Source organism: Chelonoidis abingdonii, chromosome 6, assembly GCF_003597395.2.
Source record: "Chelonoidis abingdonii isolate Lonesome George chromosome 6, CheloAbing_2.0, whole genome shotgun sequence".
Lineage (NCBI taxonomy): Eukaryota > Metazoa > Chordata > Testudines > Testudinidae > Chelonoidis > Chelonoidis abingdonii.
Genome location: NC_133774.1, coordinates 28957296 through 28981159, shown reverse-complemented (window position 1 = coordinate 28981159; position 23864 = coordinate 28957296). Strand labels below are relative to the sequence as shown.

The 23864-nt window shown below is 44.2% G+C and overlaps 1 protein-coding gene across 4 annotated transcripts in view; it reads left to right on the top strand.

The window, feature by feature from the left end:
• The window catches only part of FYB1 (FYN binding protein 1), a 119865-nt gene that overhangs the window by 71081 nt on the left and 24920 nt on the right, over positions 1-23864 (top strand). For all 4 annotated transcript variants that reach the window (XM_032773047.2, XM_032773048.2, XM_032773045.2 and 1 more), the window contains exons 3-7: positions 15643-15829; positions 17280-17329; positions 18682-18701; positions 19983-20029; positions 21683-21803. In XM_032773047.2, coding sequence (XP_032628938.1) covers positions 15643-15829; positions 17280-17329; positions 18682-18701; positions 19983-20029; positions 21683-21803 — 425 coding nt within the window. The remainder of the gene's footprint in view (positions 1-15642; positions 15830-17279; positions 17330-18681; positions 18702-19982; positions 20030-21682; positions 21804-23864) is intronic.

Here is a 23864-nt window from a genome sequence, read left to right as displayed (position 1 = left end):
TCAGATTAATTTTGAATTCTTTCTTGGCAACTTTTCCAATAAAGAAAAGTGTCTGTCTTTTCTACTGGAACATCCTCTATTATGGTGTGGGTCTGATTCCTATGCATCTATCTGGTTGTTCACCTATTTATCTCTCTATGTGCTTTTGTGGCCTGACTCACTGCATTTCCTGAGCATCCCCAAGTATTAACAGAACAAATAATCACATCTCCTTTTCTTTTCTCTGTAGGAGAACCAGCTTGATTAGTTTATGGCTTTTGTTAATATTGATTTGGGGGTGGCTGTATCAGAGTGAATAAGGGCTTTTGGAGTGTGCAGGTGTCTGCATGCATGTGTGAAGAACTTGTTCAAGGAAAACGAAATTGAAGAAATGAGTTTTGCATTTAGTTCTAAAAGTAATAAAGTCCATGGTCATTCCTGTCTCTTGCAAGAGTTTGTTCCACAGCATATATCCATTCCTGTGGAAGCTCTGTCTCCCACAGTCACAAGCCTCCCCAATGATTGATCAATCCATTGTTCAAGTGGAATAATCCTTAATCCAGATACAACAGGCAGTCATGCACATAAGGGGAGATGTGATCTTTCAGGTATTTCCAAGCAACCCCCTGGAGGTCTTATGGACAGAGATCAGGACAGAGACCTTGCACTGGACTCAGAATTCACTGGGGAGCCAGTGCAGTGACTGGAGCACTCAGATGATAGATTCACTGGGATCCATACTGCTGAACGGACCGATTGCTGCATTTTGTTGAAATTGAAGCTTTTTCAAGGTGTCTAGTTTCATTCTTAAACATGAATTGCAGTGACTAACCCTGGAGATTGTGACTGCATCAGCATGGCCTGCTCGGTGTTAAATAAGTTGAGTTGCAAATGTAAGTGGAAGTATTTTACTGTCATAACTATTTGGCCATCCAATAGCATCAAGGAGTGAAAAAGGACCCAAAGGCTACTGAGGAACTCAGCAATTTGAGATCAGATATCCTTCATAGAGAAGGCAATTGCTTAACATATCTCTCTTCCTACCAGCATCATCTCAGTCTTGCCTGGGTTTAGTTTAGGCCTGCTTATCTTCCTGCTGGTCTGATGTCAGCTAAGCAATGAGAAGCCAGGAAAGAAGGATGAAAAAATGGTTTACATTTATAAAGCTGGGAGTCGTCTGCATACTGCTGGCACTTCAGCCTGTGTTGTCTCACCAGCTCTCTCAGTGGCTCCATATAGATGTTGAATAACGTGAGGGAGAGGATCAGGTCTCGTGGGAGTGGGTTGGTGCCGTCTCTGGAGGTGGAGGAACAATTGCCCATAAGAACCCTCTGTGGTCTGTCTCAAAGGAAGGAACTGAGCCATTTCAGGGCATTTCTGTTCATCCCTGCAACAGGAGTATTGCTGATCAGTGGTATCAAATGCCACAGAGAGGTCCTGCAGAAGGGGTCTGGATGCACATCTCTTGTCTATGGTCATGAGGAGGTCTTCCGCCAGGGCAAGAAATGCAGACTTTCTGCCATTCTCTGTCCTGAAGCCTGACTCAAGGGATCCGTTACGCTGGCCACTCACAGGTGGTGGCAGAGACTGGTTTTTGCAAACTGCTCGACTGTCAAATTCAGACAGTAGTTTGCAAGGTCTCTAGCATTGAGCGACGGTTGCTTTACTGTATAGTTGTCCTACTGTATGTTTTAGGGTGGGCGATAGATACCATTCTCAGTCTTTATTAGGAGGGGACCCAGATACTCTCTTGCCCTCCTGGAAGGGTCAGATCAGAGCCTCAGGGGTAGCTCTCATTTCTGTCCATGTGTCCATGATTTCTTCTGAGAGTCTCCAAATATTCAGTGTTACTATTATTATTTCTTATTTACACTGGGCCGTAGGTGTGCCCACAGTCTGCCAGACAAATAATACTCATTTTATTTGTATTGACTGTCCAGCTCAAGGCCATAAAATACAAAAACCCCAGCAAAAAATTACCACAGAAGCAGAAGCATTTCCAAATCCAAATAAAAGCTCAGTGCATACATTCTTCTGACATATTCTGGGGAATGTACGTTTACATGGAAATAATAAACAGAAGATCAACTGGAGATAGTTTCTGTCCTCAGTTATGCAGACCGGGCTCCCATGAGGGTTACCTTAAAAGGGCCTGATTTTCAAAATATGCTGAGAACCCACACTCGGATCATTAGGACCCTTTAAGGTATTGCACGTTGGGCACCTAAAAATTTCAACATGAAAAATCACCAGTCACTTTTGAAATCCCTGGCCTTAATTACTAAATAAATTACTAAATAAATGTAACAGCAGCCAAAATAAGGTAAAATTAGAAAAGGTTCAGTCATTTTATGGTAAAGATAATAAGGGACTTAGCGGACAAATATTCTTAGCCCAAACCTCCTATTAATGATTTGGAAAAATATTGTATTCTACAATATTATTTTTGTAAGTTGAAAATTTGTGACTATTTCTAGTTTTTTACCAAGCCTACATACTGTAAAGTGACACTTTTTGGAACAATGATGCACCTTGGGTGCTGCTCTTGAATGGAAAATATGCAAAGAAGCGCCATTTGCATGCAAAGCTATGTTTCGTGTGGGACTGCTTGTCTGAGTGAAGATTTGCATAGCTCACCAATGGATATAACCTTATAATTTAATTTTTAATTAAAATACCTCTTGCCTTCTATAGACGGTTGTTACTATTACATGCAGTATAAAACGGTCTGTATGTTTTTTAAAATTGAATGATGGGTGTTTCATCTAAAGCGCCTCCAATTTGCTGATATGGGAAACAGAGGAGACATCAAATTGTCATGTTTACATGAATTTGTGCCTTTCTAATAAATTCCTCCCCCCCACATACCCCTTTTCCTTTCCCTGCCCTTTCTGAACTGAATCAATGGTTTATTAATGATTTATTTTAAATTATCAGCATCTTATTAGAATATACTATTCTATGTCTGAACAATTTTAATTAGGATTATTTTTGTTGGCAAAAATTATAGAAATAAACCCTTATAGCATGAAAATTAATTGGCTAATATTTGTAAATACTTCTATATTAGTTATTAAGGATTTCTTTCAAACAATCAAGAGTTTTGTCTGACAGCTTGACATTAATTAAATCTCTGATACCTCCATACAAGGGGCCAGATTTCTGTTCTCAGTTGCATCAGTGTAAATTTGAAGCAACTTCACTGACATCAGTGAGTGTTGCATATCTTTAACACTAAATATCTAGCTGCTTATTTAGATGCCAAAGGGCTCTGTCCTGTAAACACATATTGAATAACTTTATTCACCAGAATAGTCCCATTGACGTCTGTAGGTTTACTTGGGTTATTAATCTTACACATATGTTGAAGATGGTTGGGTTTTGTTTTTATTTTCTTAAGGATCTCAGGCTCTAATTATGGATTTAGGTGCTGAACTTAAGTACTTAAGTTTGAGCACATTGCCCTTAAACACTCTGTGTCTCTGTTACCACAGTTCAAAAACAGGAATGGGAATTAATAAATGTTTGTACAGTGTCTTGAAAATTAAGGCATGAAGTGGGAGCCAAATATTTTAATAACTGTGCATTAGATTGTGTCACCAATGTGAAGTTCTGCTTAAAAACTGAGAGCAAGATTCTCTAGTTTGCCATGTTTCTTTTGCGACCCTTACACAGCACAAAGTCAGCTTAGAGCAGCTGGACATTTGTACTGGAGAATTCCCTGCAGTAGGGGCAATTTCTCTTGCTACAAAGCAGGCAGAGCCAGCTCCATCACGTAACTGGAGTAAGAGGAGGTGAGGTAGGGAGGGGTTGCATCAGGGATTGTGGAGGGTGGGGAGGGATATGGGGGAGAACAGCGTGTCAAAGAAGAAGGGAGAGGAGGGATTGTGCTACACCATTCTCAATGCAAGATCAAGGCCCTCACGTAAAATTTCTGCACAGAAAGAAATTTTTTTGAAAAGTCATGGGCATGCAAAAAGAGGTGGCCATAACTACAACTTTTTGTAAACTTCACTTCAGTAGGCATTCCCAGTGCCTGCAATAATTAGCATCTTTGTGTCTCTATCACAGTAGCATAAATGATTGCAGTGTGATACTTACTAAAAAGATTCCAGTTTCAATAATGCTATGAACATAGTTGTTTATTTTGAGCAATGCTAAAATAATATTAGTAGGAAACCTAGACTAATTGGTCTGTTGCTAAAGTAGCATGCAAGATAGGGAAGCTGAGCTGAGAACAGTTTTCTGCAAAACATAAATAAAGTAGGAAGTGGGTGCTCGGCTGTTACAAGCACTGTTGCAGCTTCGTTTTACAGCCAGAGCTGCAAGCAAGCTCTTTTTAAAACCAATAAACCTCCCCAGGCTCTCAGGCAGAAGTGGCTAAATGTGATTGCTTTTGCTTTTTCAAATGTTTCCTGCTAAAACTGAAAAATCTCAAGAAATTTGCAAAATTTAATAAAAAATATTTTTAAAAATCTATGAAAGTATGCACAATTTTAAGATGACAAATATTTTGTAATGATTATTGAAATTCACAGAATTAGAATCAGTGAGACTGAATGTACTGTCTCTGCCAAAAAAACAAAAAACCATGAAATGTGTTTTTCCGTTGTTGAAAAATGGAGGTGCATGAACAATGGGAAATTTATGACAACTACAACTCATTTTCTTTGCTACCTCATTAACAAGTCGGTGACATCTAATTTCTGTGCACCTGTCTATCTTTTTCTCTTGTTCTCATGACTGTAGTCTCTAGTTCTCCCCATGTATTCCTGGATAATACATTTGTTGTGTGTGGATTTGAGGAAATGAAAGAGTTTGTACAGCATTTGTGTCTCTGGCAGGATCAAAAGTGAGGTTGAAGAAACAGGGGATGGAGACATTTCACTGTGCACTAGGCATAGACGACTCATGCCTCCCCATACTGGGGAGCACAATCTAAAGGACACATGACTGCCCCAAGTGTCTCCCACCCTCCCCTGTGAGACACCATGCTCTTCCCATTCCACATGTGAGGAGCGAGGGCTCTGTCTTTCTCTCTCTCAGCCTCTCTCCTGCCCTTCAGCTGCTCTCCCTGACAACCAGACGGAGAGTGAGATGGAGCTACTTCTGCCTGAGAGACCTGGCTGGAGAGCAGCAGCAGTCTGCTCCCTGCCTGGGTTTGGCTGCCAAGAACAGGGGCCCAGTGAGCTGGAGCTTGCCTTTCTGTCCCTGCACGGTTGGGCTCTGTCCCCAGCAGCAAAGCCCAGGCCAGGGAATAGGCCGCTGCTGCCTCCGAGCCAGTCTCTCTCAGGCAGAAGTGGTAGAAAACGCTGATGGGGAGGGGCAAGGAGAGGAGGACAGAGACCCTTTTCCTCCCCTCCCCTGGCAGACCAAAAAGGGAGGGGGTATTTGGCCCTGCATCCCCCTCTCCCCCACGTATTGCCTCTGCAGTGAAGCTGTTTGAAAATGTTTCCTCTTCTAAAAAAAAAAATAATTTCAAAATACAAAACCTTTTGACCAGCAGTATAAATGGTTGGGGGGGGCGGAGAAAATGTTTTTTGAGAACATGTCATAAAAATTGTCCCCACCTTCCCAAATTTTGAAATCAACCAGTTCTGCTGTGAGCTGGTTGGTGCCTGATGGGAGGTGCTGATCATCTTCATCTTTTCTTTACGCTAGTGAAGGTAGAAAACATTCAGTACTGATCAGGAGTGTTCCACAGCTCACAGGATCAGGCCTTGTAAGGCAGGTCAAGTGAATGTTTGATCGGGGCATCCATGGGGGTCTCCATTGTGGTATGTGTAAAATGAAGGAACACTTTTACTAAAACTGCAGGGAGGACAGAAAGATGTTGGAAATAAGGATGAGATTAGTGCAACTAATGAGGAGGCTTCTGAAATCAGTAAAGTAGGGATAAAATGCTGGACTTGATTGTTAGAGAGACAAGGTGGTGAGGCAATATCTTTCATTGGACCAACTTTTATTGCTGAGAAAGACAAACTGTCAAGCTACACAAAGCTCCTCAGGTCTGGGAAAGGTACTAAAAGCTTCACAGCTAACTACAAGATAGAACTGATAGTTTCACATAAGTAGTTAGGTTTCAGAATAGCAGCCATGTTAGTCTGTATCCGCAAAAAGAACAGGAGTACTTGGGGCACCTTAGAGACTCACAAATTTATTTGAGCATAAGCTTTCGTGGGCTACAGCCTACTTCATCAGATGCATAGAAAGGAACATATAGTAAGAAATATATATACAAACAGAGAACATGAAAAGGTGGAAGTAGCCATACCAACTGTAAGAGGCTAATTAATTAAGATGAGGTTTTATCAGCAGGAGAAAAAAAAACTTTTATAGTGATAATCAAGATGGCCCATTTTAGACAGTTGACATGAAGGTTTGAGGATACTTAACATGGGAAAATAGATTCAATATGTGTAATGAGTAGTGAGTACATAACAGGCAGGACCATTCAAGGAGAAATGGCCCATTAACACCTCTGTAGTCATAAGACGAGGAAGTTAGTGGGTTACAGATTGTTGTAATAAGCCATAAATCCAGTGTCTTTATTAAGACCATGGTTTTTCATGTTTAGAAAAGTTATGAATTTAAGCTCCCAGGCTCATCTTTTCGAAGTGTTGTGCAGGTTTCCTTTGAAGATGAGGACTGATAGGTCAGATATAGAGTGATCGCTCTGTGAAAAGTGTTCTCCCACGGGTGATATGGTGTCTGTCTTTTATAATTTTCCTGTGTGAGTTCGAGAGTATAGTGATTGGTTTCATCCACACAGTTGTTATTACGGCATTTAGTGCACCGGATAAGGTACAGCACATGGTGTGATAGGCATGTGTAGAAACCAGGGATCTTGAAAGGTGCGTTAGGTGGGAGGTGTTGATCATTGTAGCAGTGGAGATGTCTTCAGATTTTGCCTTTGTTGTTCTGGAAGGGTCTGGTGCTGCTTTGAGTTGGTGTTTCCTGATCTGGAGGGAGCTTGCTTCTGTTGATGAGCTTGAAAGCTTGTCTCTCTCACCAACAGAAGTTGATCCAATAAAAGATATTACCTCACCCACCTTGACTTTCTAATATCCTGGGACCAAGACAGCTACAACAACACTGCACGGAACTTGATTGTGTCATTTAGGCTGTGCTGCTTCTCCTACATCACTGTGTGGGGTGCAGGAAACTATCACTCGATATGGCAGGCCAGTTGCATTGGCTGGTATATAATGGGCTGACCCATGGTCCTACTTCTTCTCTGCCCTTTGAGGTGTCCTGGATCATCTGTGGAGGAACAGGGATAGAACATCCCCTACAGTCCCCAGAGTGCACAGTAATAAGGTGTCATACACATGCTGGTAAAAGACTAGTTTTTATTTACTAGTCCCCATCACCTGATATGGATCAGGGGTTACAGAAGGTCAATGTCCACTGATTGCAGTGGCTATTGTTACACAGGAAGCTGCAGTTCTGCTTGGCCTCTCTGTGCAACCACTTCCTATGTAAACATGGAATAAGGGCCAGGCACAATCTACCCCATGGAAGATACAATACTCCTAGGGGCATCCTGTACCAAAAAAATTAAAATTCGGCACCAAAAATTTAAATTTCTGCACACAATATTTTAAAATACTGCAAAATTCTGCAAATTTTATTTGTCAAAATACCACTACATAATCACGCCAGTTTCAATTATTTTGGTAATGTATTTCAAAATACCTGTCAGCAAGTATGTCTGTAACAATACAGACACACACAAAAATTCCCTGAGGAGTAGAGAGTTAAAGAAACCCCTATGAGAACCCAGTTCCTGTTTTTCTGCCCCTTTCCCTGCCCCAGAGTCCAGCTGGGGAGCCAGACACCCACAACCCCTTTCTTCCCCTCCCCAGAGCCCAGCCACAGGCCCCACCCCAGCCAATACACCTGAACCCCTCCTCCACAGATCCCAGCCACGCCCCCACCAGGCTAGATACCCGCCCCTCTCCTCCCCCCCCCAGAGCCTAGCCGTGGGCCTCAGCCCAGACACTCTCCCTTCTCCCCCTTCCAGAGCCCAAGGAACCAGAAGGAGAAACAGCCTAATGCTCGGTCCCAGGCTTGTACGGAGTTTCCTGCACACTACCGCTTCCTTCTCCCAGGGCATGCTGGGAACTGCAGCTGTCAGAAACCTTCTAGCATCCTCTCCCTCACGCTAGCAGTGTCTTCTATGTGCGAGCTGGGCTTTCCCAGATCCAGTGATCCCTACTGGCAGCTAGCAGCACTGCAGCCCATTTCTGTGGGGAAAAGGAAATTCTGCATGCATGTTAATTTCTGCAAAATTCTGTGGGGCACACTGGGGCAGAATTCCCCCAGGAGTAATACAGGAGTTGGGAACTGCATTTTGAACTGTAGTGATTGCTTACATGATATGAAGTGGTTTTGTTCCAGAACGGTAGGAAGCAGAGATGTGTACTGGTGTTCAGTTGTATGTGAGTTGCTGGTGACCTTTTAAAACAGCTAACTAAATTATATTCATCTCCCCTTCACCACTCTTCCAAAAGCCTCTGTTAAAACAATATGAAAAGCCATATTCTCTTGTCTGTTACATACACTAGAGCCCTTCACTGGCATAATATCACTTATTCAAGCGAGATAAATCAGTATGACAGTGCTAGATCTGGGACAAATAGCTGGCTTCCTGCACTCAGCCTGCACCCCTGCATCTTCAGCAGTGGAGAACTGAGCCATAAGGATCTTGACAGAAAACAGGGAAGAAACAATCACAGTTAAAGGTCCTATAGTACTTATATTTCTAAGAAGTGGTGAATATGTTAAAGGAATTTTAATTATGGAATGAATCTCTTCTGTTGTTTTCTGTCAGGCATCTAACATTCTACGACAGAAAGAAAAGAAAAAATAATGGAAAGCAGGGCTGGGTCCAGGCACCAGCATTCCAAGCAGATGCTTGGGGCGGCAGTCTGCAAGGGGCGGCAGTTCCTGTGTTTTTGGCCCCAAGCAGCGTGCTGAATTGCCGCAACGGACGGCGGGGACAATCCATGTGCCGTTAGGGTGACACATGCTTTTCCACGGCAGTGGCAATTCGGCGGCAGCTTCTACGTTCAGCTGTCCATGGCGGTGCAGCTTCTGTCTTCCGGCTGAAGACAGAAGCTGCCGCCGAATTGCCAACGTCGTGGAAATGTGTGCACCGCCCTAACAGCACACGGACTGCCCCCCGCCGTCCGCAGCAGCAATTTGGCGTGCTGCTTGGGGTGGCAAAAACAGTAGAGCTGGCCCTGATGGAAAGTGACTGCTCCCCAGACATCAATGACTAACTGCCTGAATTCCTTAAAAGCAAACTTGTTTTTGAATTAGAAAGATGCATAATAATCGGTCAAATATTTACAATCTATGTTTGAGGTGTCCTGTAACTAAAAGTGTTCAAACGGATGAGTTTTAAGCAATTTTTGTGAAAAATAGCCACAGTGTTTATGGAAAACAGTCTAGCAGGCTATGACTTTTTGAGACCACCTTCAGGCATGATTTAAACTTGAAAAGCAGAGGTTCATAATGTAAATGAAAATCTTCTTTACTTTTATTTTACTGATCACTTTTTATTTCCCCCTGATTCAGGAAAACAAAAGTCCCATTGAAGTCAATAGAACATAAGCAAGGCTTAAAATTAAGCACATGCTTAAGTGCTCTCATGTATCAGGTCCAGATTTCATTTTTATTTCAGAGTCTGATTCTGAAAGCCTACTCACAATGCTTAATAAGAAGTTCCATTAAAGCAAATTCAACTATTTGCATAGGAAAGAACCATCAGTGTAAATGTGACAGAATTAAGCCCTAGTGATTCAATTCATTATAAGAATTAGATGAGTTCAGGGGGACTTGGCTATTATTGGCCATGCTCCAGGTGTCCCTAAATGTCCAAGTACCAGAAGCTGGGAGTAGATGATAGGGGATGGATTGCTTGAAATTGACCTGCTCTGTTCATTCCCTCTGAAGCATTTGGAACTGGTTACTTTCAAAAGCCAGGATACTGGGCTAGATGGGCCACTGGTCTGACCTGGTAGGGACTTTCTTATGTATATAGGTTCTCATAGTGCACTCATCACCATAGTATCTGAGTGCCTTCCAATAGTGCATTAAGTAGTGTGACTACACAGTTATCACATGTTGTTCTTTCATCCTCGCCCCAGAGGAGATCCAGGTGCAGTGGAGGGTCTTGTTGTGGTAGATATTTTGTTTTGTGTTAATATACATATTTCTATGTACTTATATTAGAGAAGGCAAGGTCAAAGAAGTGCACCTTCACTCAGAGCAGAAGGTGATGAGTTCCTAGAGGAATTCATTTTGCAATATCAGACCAGCCCCCGAGATTGTTCTCACTTTCACACAAACAAGCTCTACCCTTGCAATAGAAAGTTCCATTGTACCAGGGGAAAGGTTTAGTTGTCAGCTAGGGTCCTCATTCCAGGGTTTTAGGTTTTCTTTTAAATATCCTGAGCCCAGGCCTTGGGGCGCCTTGAAGATAAGGGCCACACCTAGAATTTGATTTAAAATTGTATGAGAAGCTAGTGTAGAGAGCAGAAGACAGATCTGATGTGCTCACAGTAGCCTGTGTTACTGAGGAGATGTGCTGCAGTGTTCTGTACCAGTGGGAATCTCCTAAGTGCTGAAGGCTTCATTCCAGGTATATCACATTGCTGTAATCTAGCCAAGAGACGACAAAGGCATGAATAACTGAGGCCAGGTCACTTTCTACCAGGATGGGACAGAGCCTCCTAGCCAACTAGAGATGATAGAAAGAATTACTCATGGATATTGCTATGTGAGAGCTCAGAATCAATGAGAAATCAAAGAGCACTCCTTAACTATGGACTGAAATGAACAATTGTGAGTGTGTATCTTCAATCAAAGGTGATGGCATCCAGGGCTGGTGCAAGGAAGTTTTGCACCCTAGGCAAAACTTCCACCTTGCGCCACCTCCCCACTCAGGTAGCCCCGCCCCCCCATGGCAGCTAACCACGCCCCCCTGCGCCTCTCCACCAGAGAAGCCCCCCCTCTGTGCAAGCTAACCCCCACCCGCTGCACCCAGGGAGCCTGCCCCCCTCCCCCCACAGCAGCTACCCTCCGCTGCAGCTAATGACCCCTGCCCGGGATTGCCCCCCCCCCGCAGCAGCCTAAATTCCCCCCCACCTAGGGAGCCTCCCCCTGGGCACGCTACCCCACCTGGGAGCTCCCACCAGGAGCCCGCCCACGTCACCTCCGCTCTGCCTCCTCCGCTGAGCCACGCCGCCACCGCTCTAACTTTCCTCCCTCCAGGCTTGCGGCACCAATGGAGGAGAATTTAGAGCAGGGCTGTGTGCTCAGTGGAGAGGATCCTGGGGCTGAGAGCGCGTTCCCTTGTGTGCCCCCCCACCCCCCATTAGTGCAGGAAGCCCTCCCTTTGCCCCCCCACCCCAGTTCATCTCCACTTCACCTCCTTGCCTGAGCAGGCTTTTAGGAGCCTTCAACCATTAGGCACCCTAGGTGGCCACCTAGTTTGCCTAGTGGTTGCACCTGCCCTAATGGCATCATGATGGCAAACTCTTCAAACTATTGTCCTCTGCCCTCCATCATCACCTCAGTCTTGCTCGAGTTCAGTTTCAGCCAGCTGTTCTTCATCCATGAGCAGATCTTATCCAAGCACGGGGCCATCTTGCTAGTAGTGGTATGGTCATCTGTGGTGAAAGATAAGTGGAGCTATTTAGCTTCTGCATAGTTCTGAGTCCATGTTGTGTGACCAGTACACCTAATGGCTGAATGTTGAAAAGAACTGGAGAGAGAATTATTCCTTGTGGGACTCCACAAGTGAGGAGTCTAGTGGTGGAGGTGTGATTTCACAAGTCTTGAGTTGGGACTCCTTTAGATGTGTCCAGAACTTCCTGATGAGTGAGTGTACTGACCTCTGGGAATGCTGCTGGGCTGTTGGTTGGTAGGTGCAGGTGGAGTGGATCCATGCTCTTTGAGGAGGCTTCCCAATGTGTGTGTTTTTTTCTGCGAAGTAGGATGATAATTCTTTACAGCGCTTGGTACTTAGCTCTGATCTCGATTGTAAGTACTCAGGATTGCTGAAGCAATTTATGCCCTGGCCAGCTCCTTGGGGTGGGATTTGGCAGCTTTAATGGAGGCCGAAAGGAAGGTTCTCTTGACCTGTCTCACAGCCTCAGCACAGGCTTTGAGGAATTTGTTAACGCATCCTGTCTGATTCAGCTTTCATTTACTGCCATCAGTGCTAGGCCTTCCACCCTTCTGTCTGGATCCGGTGCAGGATGTCTGAAATCCAAAGAGATCTGCAAAGGAGAGGAAGGAGTCATTTGGTGTGCCAGTGGTTGAGGCTAGTGCACAATAATAATGATTCACCAGGTCTTTGAATGGTGTTGATTTATATGTGCACCCACAATGATATTTCATTATTCCTTCTCTTTCTGTTTTACCTGAGCGTTCCCAGCTGACTCCAATTCCATCACTAATATAGCTCCTTTCCATGCTGTGTATTAAACTTTCCAAGCTGTATACTAAGAATTGCAGAAACAGACAAATATGGAACTGAGGTTAATTCAAAGCATCCAATTAAAACAGAAAAGAAGCAGTACTGAAACATCATTAGGGCTTAATCTGCAATCACTGTGGACCTGATTCTGTCAGCACTAGTTCCACTGAGTGGTATTTTCCTACACGAATAGTCCCATTAATTTCAATACTAGAATGGAATATTTTCCACCCACGTTGGTTTCAGTTTGCACAAGTGTGGATAAGTACACAAGGTGCAAGACAGGAGATAATGAGGCGTACAGAGAGAAAAGAAAAAAGAAACATTCTGAGTATAAATGTGATTACTTAGTATATGTTAAGTGCCAACAGTGTCTAGTACGAATCACGAAGAGGTAATAAAAAAGGGTAATAATTGAAGATATACCAATCTCCTAGAACTGGAAGGGACCTTGAAAGGTCATTGAGTCTAGCCCCCTGCCTTCACTAACAGGACCAATTTTTGCCCCAGATCCCTAAGTGGCCCCCTTAAAAATTGGACTCACAACCTTGGGTTTAGCAGGCCAGTGCTCATACCACTGAGCTATCCCTCCCCCAGCATTTTACAGCTCTTGCTCAGTACTGAGTACGTAGGTCCACTAGAAGTCAATAAAGAAATAGTGGGAGGGAAATGTGATTGTGTAACTTAAGACTGCACAAGAGGGCAGAATTAAGGTTGCATAGGATAAAATAATGAAAAAGCTGATATGGGATTCAATTAATAAAGAACTAAAGGATAGGGCTATAATTAATTCCAGTTAATGTGATTCTATTGAAAATAGGTTTTGTCAAACAAAGCTGATTCATTCACTGATGAGATTACAAGTTTAGTTGACAAAGGTAATTACATAGTTGTAATATACAGACTATTGTAAGAAGTTTGGTTTAATACTGCATGACATTCTGATTAAAAAACTAGCACTACACAATATCAATAAAGCACAGGGAGAAAACATTGGGTACTGAAAAGCTCTCTAATATAGCAGAGAAAAGCATAACAAGAACCAATGACTGGCAGCTGGAGCCAGACAAATTCAGATTAGAAATTAATCAAAGTTTTTTAACTATGAGGGTAATTAACCATTGGAACAAACTACCAAGGGAAATGGTGAATTCTCTATCTCTTGATGTCTTCAGATCAAGAATGTTAGCACGTGCGAACTGGGATTATTCAGAGGTTTATAACTTGGCCAGATTTAGGTGGATTTTCACAGGGACAGCAAAGAATACATCTCTAATACCAAAGCAAAACACACACACACACACACACACACACACACACACCCCGCTTCCAAATTAGAAGTCCCTGCTCCAATGAATGACAGTGGCAGAGCTTCTCAATGAAACAATTGTAAGATTTTTCTTATCATGAACAAAACAATGTATTTTCCCTAATTTCATTCACAGATACAGATGAACCATTGTTGCTAAAACCCTCTAAAAAATTCAGTGTGAGGCAGATGCCTGGCATGGGAAATTTCAACCCATGTTTAAAGTTTGACACAGTTATACGCAACTGAAAATGAGGTCCTAAAATGGAAAAAAAATACCAGCATTAATTTTGGGCTTCACTATCAGCATCACCTATTATAATTATTTGATGTTGGCTGGTGTGCTGATCCTACTGCCTATCATGCTGACCAGTATTGCCTAATTGTTTCCTTGTATGTGAGGTTCCCCTCTGGTGGTATCTGGACCGGTGATCTGCTAGGGAACCAGCCTTGCCTTGCTGTGCTGTGAGAACCCCTACTCCTGGGCTGTTCACACACAGCCTCTAGGAAGTAAGCTATTCCTTGGATTGTGCATCCAAATGACAGTAGCCAATATCTTCAGTCCCAGACACAACCCTAGGAACCTCCATCTTGCAGTGTTCAGTTATGTTCGCTGGATGCTGCAAGCTTATATGAGTTCATTAATTTAACAAAGAAATTGATATGTACCGGGCTTGTTATCCCAAGGGGAGCCTCTGTCACACTTCAAACCATACGCATTGCTTCAGGTAGAATAAACAAATATATTTATTAACTATAAAGATAGATTTTAAGTGATTATAAGTCAAAACATAACAAGTCAGATTTGGTCAAATAAAATAAAAGCAAAACACATTCTAAGCTGATGTTAACACTTTCAATGCCCTTACAAACTTAGATGCTTCTCACCACAGGCTGGCTAGTTGCTCTTCAGCCAGACTCTCCCCTTTGATCAGTGATTCAGTTGCTTGGTGGTAGTGGTGTCTATAGCTCTAGGTGGAAGAGAGAGAGAGAGCGTGGCAAATGTCTCTCCCTTCTATCATGTCCTTTCTTCCCTCCTGGCATTGTCCCCCCCACCCTTCAGGGTCTGGTGAGCATTACCTCATCGCAGTTCCAAACTGACCAAAGGAAGGGGGATGACTCCCTCGAGAATCTAACCGATTCTTGTGTTGCTGCCTAGGCCAACATCATTTGCTCCTGTGAAGTTGTGCTGGGTTTGTCCCATACATGCCCTAATGAGGTGTGAACTGCCTCTCTGTTCTTGGAGAGCTTTTGCCTGGGCTTGCTTTAAGCCATGAGGATACATTTTCAGCCTCATAACTATATATATATGAAATTATAACTATAGCATTACTGTAACAATTGCTTTAATATCACTATAACAACCATGCTCAGTGCATCATGAGCCTTCGGAGGACACCCAACATGACAAACTTTGCATTGGATACCACACAACCATTTTATAAAGATGAATACGGGGGTGTGGGATGTTCCCCCGCGGTACAGAGCATCACACTGTACCTATCACACTGTACCTACCAAGCATCACACTGTATCTATCTGTTGTCTCTTATCTTACACTTAGATTGTAAATTGTTTGAAGCAGGGACCATCTTTTTGTTCTGGGTTTGTACAGTGCCTAGCACAATGGGGTCCATGGCTGGGACTCCTAGATGCTGCGATAATACAAATAATATCTGTCTAGATATGTGTTATAAGGCACCATGCACATCTACAGTCTTTAAATAACATGTTAATTTCTGGGTATGTGTCCTATTAATATGTTATACGGTATCTAGAGTTTATCTAAACAAGCAATTTTTTGTCTTTGGATCATCTTGAGTTGTTAACTAGGTAAATTGTCTTTGTTTTTTGGTTTTAGGCTCTAACAAAGAAGTCGTTAAACAGGTCTCCCACTCAGTGCTCTCCTCACCTCTACTTCCACCCTCCCATTCTGCTACACAGACACCACCTCCTCCTCCTCCTCCTTCAGCTTCTCACCCATCAACACAAGCACCACCAGTTCCCAGCTTACCTCCCAGAAACATCAAACCCAGCTCTGATGCCTTGTAAGTGAACATGAAATCTGTTTTGCTTATATTTTGCTTTTACTTTCCAGTTCATGTCTATTATGGGAGACCAACATGCTCAGGCAGTGGCAGTTTAAGGCCAGCTCCCAGGTGCCTGGAGACTCAACCTGTCATGCCACATTGAGTGTGCTATTAAAGTGACTGAAAGTCTTTACATGAACTATAATGGAATTTGGATTGGGCCCTAGCTGATGAGATCTTCAGTTCAGCTGACTGCTGCCAACCCCTGGAAATATACTGTCAAATCCCTCCTTCCCACTCTGCAGGTGATGGTGGGGAAAAAAACACCTTCCATGTCCTGTATCACAAAGGTATAAGGGCAGGTGCTCTGTCCTCTCCCTTATGTGTAGGGAGTATGTAGTCCAGCCAGCAGCAGCAGCAACTGAGAACCTTACTCCAGAACTCTGGGCCAATGGCAGAGGAGGGAAGAGACAGAGAAGTCAATGGCCACCAGTTGGTGCATACCAGGCAAAAGGGCTGGGGAGAGTCAGTGAGACTGCATATGTGAGAGAGGAACTTGGCTCATAGTTTTAAATTTTGGAGCCTCTATTACCCATTGTGGTGCTATTTTCATGCTCTTCTCAAATTTGTCTTGCCAAGTCAGGACCTGCTGGCAGCCAAGGGTTAAAGGCATGTTCAACTAAAGTGAAAAGGAAAATGGAAGCAGGTTCAATATTCAGAATAAGCAAGTTTGTGGTAAACAACTTATTGCACACAGAGTGTCTATCAGACATAAAAGGTTTCTGTCTTACCACACAGCATACTGTATGTTGCTACTGATGATGTGAAAGCACACAGTCTAAAGAGGCTGATGTTCTTCAACTTGAGAAACATTTTCAGATAGAAAATTCTCCTGAACCCAAACAAATAGATTACTGAGTATGACCTGCATCAAGTGCTCCATCTAGTGGCCAGAGAGCAGCTAAACCACAGCAGGTTCTGCAGCCTCTATAAAAAGCATTCCTGTACATTCTCCTTCATGTCTGCTTAAGATTCAAGCTTCTTCCCTTTGCCTGCAAGGACCTGTGTACCATGCAAATATGTGTTGCTATGCTTATGCATCTGCAGAGATTATTAGTGTTCCAAACCCCCAAACAGATTTCTGACTATATTGTCTGTCTGCCGGTCTACCAAATTACTGTGTTTATACCACACTTGTATATGAGTGCCTTTGGCTCATTTATTTTCTGTTTTTATGTTCAGAGTCAAGATGTCACCGTGTAAAAGCCAAAGTCATGCTTAATCTATTATGGGAATCTCAACTGTACTTAAACACAGATCTAAACTCTGTATTGTTTAGGGCTGAAAGCGAACAGACTATCCAGTCAATGTCCCAAATACTTAGCACATGCAGCAGAACAAAGCTAAATGAAGGTGTAATTATAGGAACTGTCTTCTCAGATTTCACGTTTTCTTTTCATATTCACAGAAGTCCAGACAATGAACAAAGTTACGATGATGTTGAATTTGGTTCAGATGGTAAGAATACATTTTAACTAATAGCAACCATTTAAGAATTAAGTATGTTGCATTTATAATATAAGTGACTGGCATAAATATTTATGGTGTTATTGAACTGCAAGTCATATTTTGCAGTGGTGTATGTTCTATAACAGCAGTAACCGCTCCACAATCAACATGGCAGGCACTTTCTCTTAGAAAGCCTTGTTTTAGCACCCGCGTAACTTTGGCTTGGAAGATTTGCTGAGCCTAATAACTTTCAACGCTGATCTGGAATCAATACTCTTTTTTCAGAGTACCAGAGGGGTAGCCATGTTACTCTGGATCTGTAAAAGCAGCAAAGAGTCCTGTGGCACCTTATAGACTAACAGACGTATTGGAGCATGAGCTTTCGTGGGTGAATACCCACTTCGCCGGATGCATGTCATCTCCCATTTCCCAAATCTCCCATTTCCACCTTCCCCTGACATGCATCCGACGAAGCTCATGCTCCAATACATCTGTTAGTCTATAAGGTGCCACAGGACTCTTTGCTCTTTTTTCAGAGTTAGTTATTGTGTTCTCATGAAACATGCATTGCTTTTCTACTGGATAAAAGTAATTTGTTTGTTAGGTACTATCGTCACTTTGCCATCTGCCTGAGCAAGGGCCACCACATAGTTGTGTTGTACAGGAGTACCCAAGAAGCAGATTATGACTCTCTCTCCTGGTCTTTCCTAGGAAGAAAGTAAACTGTGGCAGGGCTATACCAGCCACAGTGTACCTCACCCAGTGTTCTGGCCAGCACAGCATGTAATGGGGTTGAGATGAAGCCTGCTACCCACTTGCACAGCCTGGGAAAATCAGCAGCTCTGCCTAGCCTTCTCTTCCTATGCTGCAGCCATAGCATAGCTAGCATGCACAGGAGAGTACAGGCCTTATGCCTCCATACTCCCTGCCATGGCTGTGCACTAGCCCTATGTGACCAGTGTAAGATTTTATGTTCTTAACTCTTCACTTCTTTGCTTGTAAGGGATTGGATTTTTGTAAACAGATATGATAGGCAAGGCCACTGTTGTCTCTGAGGAAGCTTTAAAGTGAACATTCTGGTTGGGAGTGTATGTGATATAATACACACTATGGCAGATGAAGTGAAAGTCCTTAAATCAGATACTGCTAGAAGTTTACAAAGTACCACAGTAGGAAGCTCAGTTCATCCTGATTAGTTTGCATTCTTATCCTCATTAAAACAGATAAGATTCATTATAGATCTATATTTGGCACTAGTTAAGGTACAGCTGTGTATGTGTCCATATAGTTAGCACCAGCACAAGGCACTTTCTCTACAAAAGAAAATAATAGTCTGTTTGTTTGTATTTTTGGTCATTCAGGTCATGGAAAAACAGATGGGGTAAGTATTATCCTTTATAACACACTGAAAACATATTCTTTCCAATACATCACTGCATTAGAAAAGCCAGTTTGTTGCAGAATAGATCCAGCATACTGCTGATAAATTGCAGAACTGTAAAGGGCAACAATGAAAGTGGCTGAATCCAGAACAAAAGTGGGACTAGTTATAAAGCTGGCCAGAAACCAAAAAGTTCACAAAATCTCCCATTTCCACTTTCCACTGGCATTTCAGTTTCACTGAAATTTTCCAGAGATATAGGCCTATTTCATCAAGGTACTCAATCACGTGCCTAATTTTAAGTACATGACTATCCCTGTTGATTTCAGTGGAACAACTCATATGCTTAAAATCAGGCACGTGATTAAGTACCTCACTGAATCAGGGCCTCAGTGGCTTGCCCAGGGTTACACAATAAATCTCTAGAAGAGTCAGGAACAGAACTCTAATCTAAGCCCTATTCCAATACCTTCAATAGCTTTTCCCTCCTCAATGCATCATGTCCCATAATTAGTTTTTAACCCCCGTGGTCCCTTTCAGATGCAGTGTAACCAAAGTTGCAGCACAGAGTCTCACTTCATAATAAACAGTGTGTGTGTGTGTGTGTGTGTGTGTGTGATGGGAAGGAGGCTGGGTTTTATTTTATATCTAGCTAGATAAATAGATAACAACCAAGGTCAGAACAGAAGAAATACTTATTTGAACAATTTAGTACAAGGGTGGCCAACATGAGCCTGAGAAGGAGCCAGAATTTACCAACGTACATTGCCAAAGAGCCACAGTATTATGTCAGCATCCCCTCATCAGCTCCACCCCTCCCACCCATTCCCAGCACCTTTCACCCACCAGCAGCCCCTCCTCCTCTCTCCCTACTCCTCCCAATCAGCTGTTTTGTGGCATACAGACTCCAAGGGGGAGGAGTGAGGGCATGGCAGGCTCAGGGGAGGCAGCGGGAAGGGGTGGAGTGGGGGGAGGGCCTGTGGCAGAGCCAGGGGTTGAGCAGTGAGCAGCCCCTGGTACACTGGAAAGTTGGCCCCTGTTGCTCCAGCCCCGGAGTCAGTGAATATACAAGAAGCCATATATTAACTTCTGAAGTGCCGCATGTGACTCCAGAGCCACAGGTTGGCCACCTTGAATTTAGTAATTTGGGCTTAAAGATTAAATCCATTTTCAAATTATTTTTCTGCTTTAATGTATGTCTCTGTTTGTATCTAGCTATAAAATTGAACTCCAGTGTATTTGGGCCATTAGAGACTGAATCATGATTAATTTTTCTTATAGGATCAAGAGAGTGATGGAGAGATGTATGAAGATATCAATGACATCAGGTATCGAATCTAACGTATACAGCTATAATCCGTTGTGTCTTTGTTACTGAATGAAGAAACAGATCACTAGGAAATATACTTCATCTGGCCCAGAAGCTTGACTGCACTGCAGTCTTGGGCTCCATCCACCTTAATCATCTTCCCTAAAGAAAGCACATCAGTTTACAGGTTAACTCCCTCCTAAAACTAGATGTAGCAGGCGGGTGGAGGTGCTTCCTCAAATGAAGTCCTGTGACTATTTTGAATTGGGTAGCAAAAGAGCTTGCTCTTCAGCTCTTTGGAACATGGCTGAGCTGCTGCACAGAGTTACTGCCTGAAATGGGAACAAAATGTACCACCACCACCCCAGTACTAGTTGAATTATTTTCTTGTTCTCAAAGTGAATTTTGATAGTGCTCATGACACTGTTAGAATGACATCTCCACGGATCTGAAACCCACTGTGTGTCCACAGAGCAGGGACGGTACAGACAGCAGAAATGCAAGCTTCCCTCCCACTGAACTGCTGCAGTGCTCCACATCAGAAGGGACCAGCAGCCTACCTCACAACCTCCTAAGGCCCACATGTGGGAAGCAACCTGTGACAGAGACCCAAAATAGAGGGACACAAAAATAACTCATGCAGGAAAGCTAAAGCACTGTGGAAGGCTTGTCTTTTGGGTAGTTTCATGATTCTTTATTTCTAAGGCAAAATGATTTTCAACAATAAAAGTGAAGGGGACACAAAGTATGCATGGAACATAGGTCATGTTGAGGCTGAAATGAGGGATGGCTCTCAAAGTGAGGTGATTTGAGTTGTACGTAGGGTAATGCAGTAGTTCAACCTCTGGGCCCATTCAAGTCAGTTCAACAGAAGCACACAAAAAACGGGGGCTAAGTTATACCTGTGAGACTCATTGCTGTGCAGTGGGGAAGAACATCATTAGAGACAGTGCTTCCAGGGTGCTGGTGAGTAAGAAGCCTTGCTACACATTCCAACGCTATAGCCAGTCCTCTCTATTCCACCCCAGGGCTCACCTGCTGGTGCTGTCCAGCATGCAGGAGCAGGGCCTTGCCTTTCAGACATGTCCTACACTGCAATTAAAAAGCCATGAGTGGCCTGTGCCAGCTGATATGGGCTTCTGGAGCTCAGGCTAAGGGGCTGTTTAATTATGGTGTAGACGTTCGGGTTCGGGCTCGGGCTGGAGCCTGGGTTCCAGGACCTTGTGAGGTTGGAGAGTCCCAAAGCTTGGGCTACAGCCTGAACCTGAATGTCTGCACTGCAGTTAAGCAGCCCCTTAGCCCAAACCCCATGAGCCCAAGTCAGCTAGCATGGGCCAGCCACTGGTGTCTAATTACAGTGTTGACATACCCTCTGGGGCTACTGTCACTTTGGGCCTTTCCAGCATAGCCAGCTAAATTATGGTTGCATCTTGTGCACATGCTTTGCAGGGAAAGGGTCTCCAAATACCCTCTCCCATATGTAGCTCATCCATGCAGGACCAACCACCACAGGGTTCAGAAAGTGTTTTCATGCTCTTATTACGAGATGTCTCCTCCTAGCTGCTCTTGCTGATCTTGGAAGAGAGAGCTTCAGCGAGTGCCTACCCACTTCTGCCCACTTGCTTCTACAGTCATCTCCTTACCTGTGAAATAATCTGTTTTCATTGTTCAGAGCCACATCAAAAGAACAAGAAAAGAAAAGAGAGAAGGAAGAAAAGAAAAGATTGGAACAAGAGAAGAAAGAACAAAGGGAAAAAGAAAAGAAAGAGCAAGAAATCAGAAAGAGGTTCAAAGTAAGGTCCCTTCCTAGCAGACTACACAAAGAAGTGCATCAGTCATTATTTAGCCTTGTACAGTTTAAAATATACATTACAGCACAAGGACACAGTTTGGCTGCAAAGCTGCATGGTGATGCCAGCTCGTTTGACATTTGGGGTGAAGGTTTGTCCCCTGGACTAAGCCTCAGGAAGGGCTCGATCCTTAATCCAGCTGGCCCCGAAATAACTTAAACACACACTTGAATTGAAGCATATGAAATTTCCCATTGAAGTCACAAGTATTTCAGGCTTACAGAGCCTGATTCTCATTTCCATAAAGTCTCCTGTACGTGCACTGGTAGTGTAAAAGGGCCTTAACATATATATATATAACTGTAACATATATATATATATAACTGTAACTTTACAGTTTACAGCCCCTTTACACTGCTAAGGTAGCATAGAGGGGCCTTCGTGAAAAGGAGAATTAGGTCTGCAGTGTTCACATGCTTAAGGTTAAACATATGCTTTGCTTAACTGGGGCTGGAGCACCTTCCAGGACTGAACCTGTAAATGACTTGTCCCAAGTGTTGCTCCTCCATGCAAAGAAGTATGAAATCTCCGATCTCAATACAGAGGTTGGGAATGAGGCACCTGAGCCACAGCCACTGCTAAAGCCCCTGGTGTGTATTAGTGAGCCCAGTTCATTGTGCCCCGAAGCCCTTTACGCATAGTTTGTAACCAGCGGACCCAGGCAGTCTGGAAACCCACTAGTCATTCTCCACCATCTTTGTTGCCTGCCCACAAGCAGGACTGGCGCTAGGATTTTGAGCACCCTAGGCAGATGGCAATTTCGCCGCCCCCCGCGCTGGTCCTGGTTCCGGTGGAGCTGCCGCAGTGGTGCCTATGGGCGGTCCACCGGAGTCGCCCAAGCAGCCGACCATCCGCAGGCACCACTACGGCAGCTCCATGGGAGCTGCCTGCCGCCCCCTCCGGCAGTGCCCTGACCCAGGGAAACCCCGGGCTGCCAGCTGCGGCGGCGGCACCCTGACCCAGGATTAGAGCGCCTCCATGGCAGCCGGCCAGCCCGGGATTGCTCCTGGCCAGGGACCCGTGGGTCCCTGGGTGCGTAGCGGCTCGCTGACCCCGGGGGCGGGGGGCGCCCTGGGCTGCCGGCTGCGGCGGCGTGCACTGACCCCAGGGGCTCCCTGACCCCGGGGTGGGGGCGCCCTGGGCTGCCCGGCTGCGCGGCGGCGCACTGACCCAAAAGGGCTCCCTGACCCGGGGGGGGCGCCCTGGGCTGCCCGAATGTGGCGGCAGCGCCCTGACCCGGGGGACACCTTGGGCTGCTGGCTGCAGGCAGGGGCTGCCGGCTGCAGGCAGCTGCTGCCGCCGGCAGCTCAGCCCCTCCAGCAGCAGTGGCTGCAACCATTTAAAAAATTTTTGGAGGGTGCCACTTTTTGGCACCCTAGGCAACCGCCTAGTTCTCCTAAATCTTGGTGCCCTAGGCAACCGCCTAGTTCGCCTAAATGGTTGCACTGGCCCTGCCCACAAGCCCCTGCTATGTTCCTGCAGAGCAACCAAAGAAACCACAGTGATTCTTCTGTGTCTAGGGCATCCCACTACTGTGGAAAGGCTGAGAAGATTTGGCACTTTGGATAGTAAATAGTGGACACAATAGCAATGTATCTACGTGTATGTTTTTCAGGGATCTGGCCCCAAATCCCCTTCTCACGGCAAATCCTTGGCTGAAGTGTGTGCATTAACATGCTCAGTATTTTTAGGCTATGGACCATCCTATCATGGAGGCTAAAATGTATCATTATCCATAAATGCAAACATGCAAACAAACACGTTGGTGTGTTCATCTAAACAGATATCTTCTCTTTTGTTGCCCCAAATGCACAGAACACCCTTCCTGCACTGCTCCACACGGCCACTACCCAATCCACATGTCCTTCTTTCATGATGCCTGAATTCAAGAAACTGGCTGATTGTGGCCAGCTTCTGGATACTTGGGGATCATCCATACAGCATATCTTGAAAAAAAGATCAGTATGTGATGGTCAGCGGTTACTCATATGAACAGTCCTACTG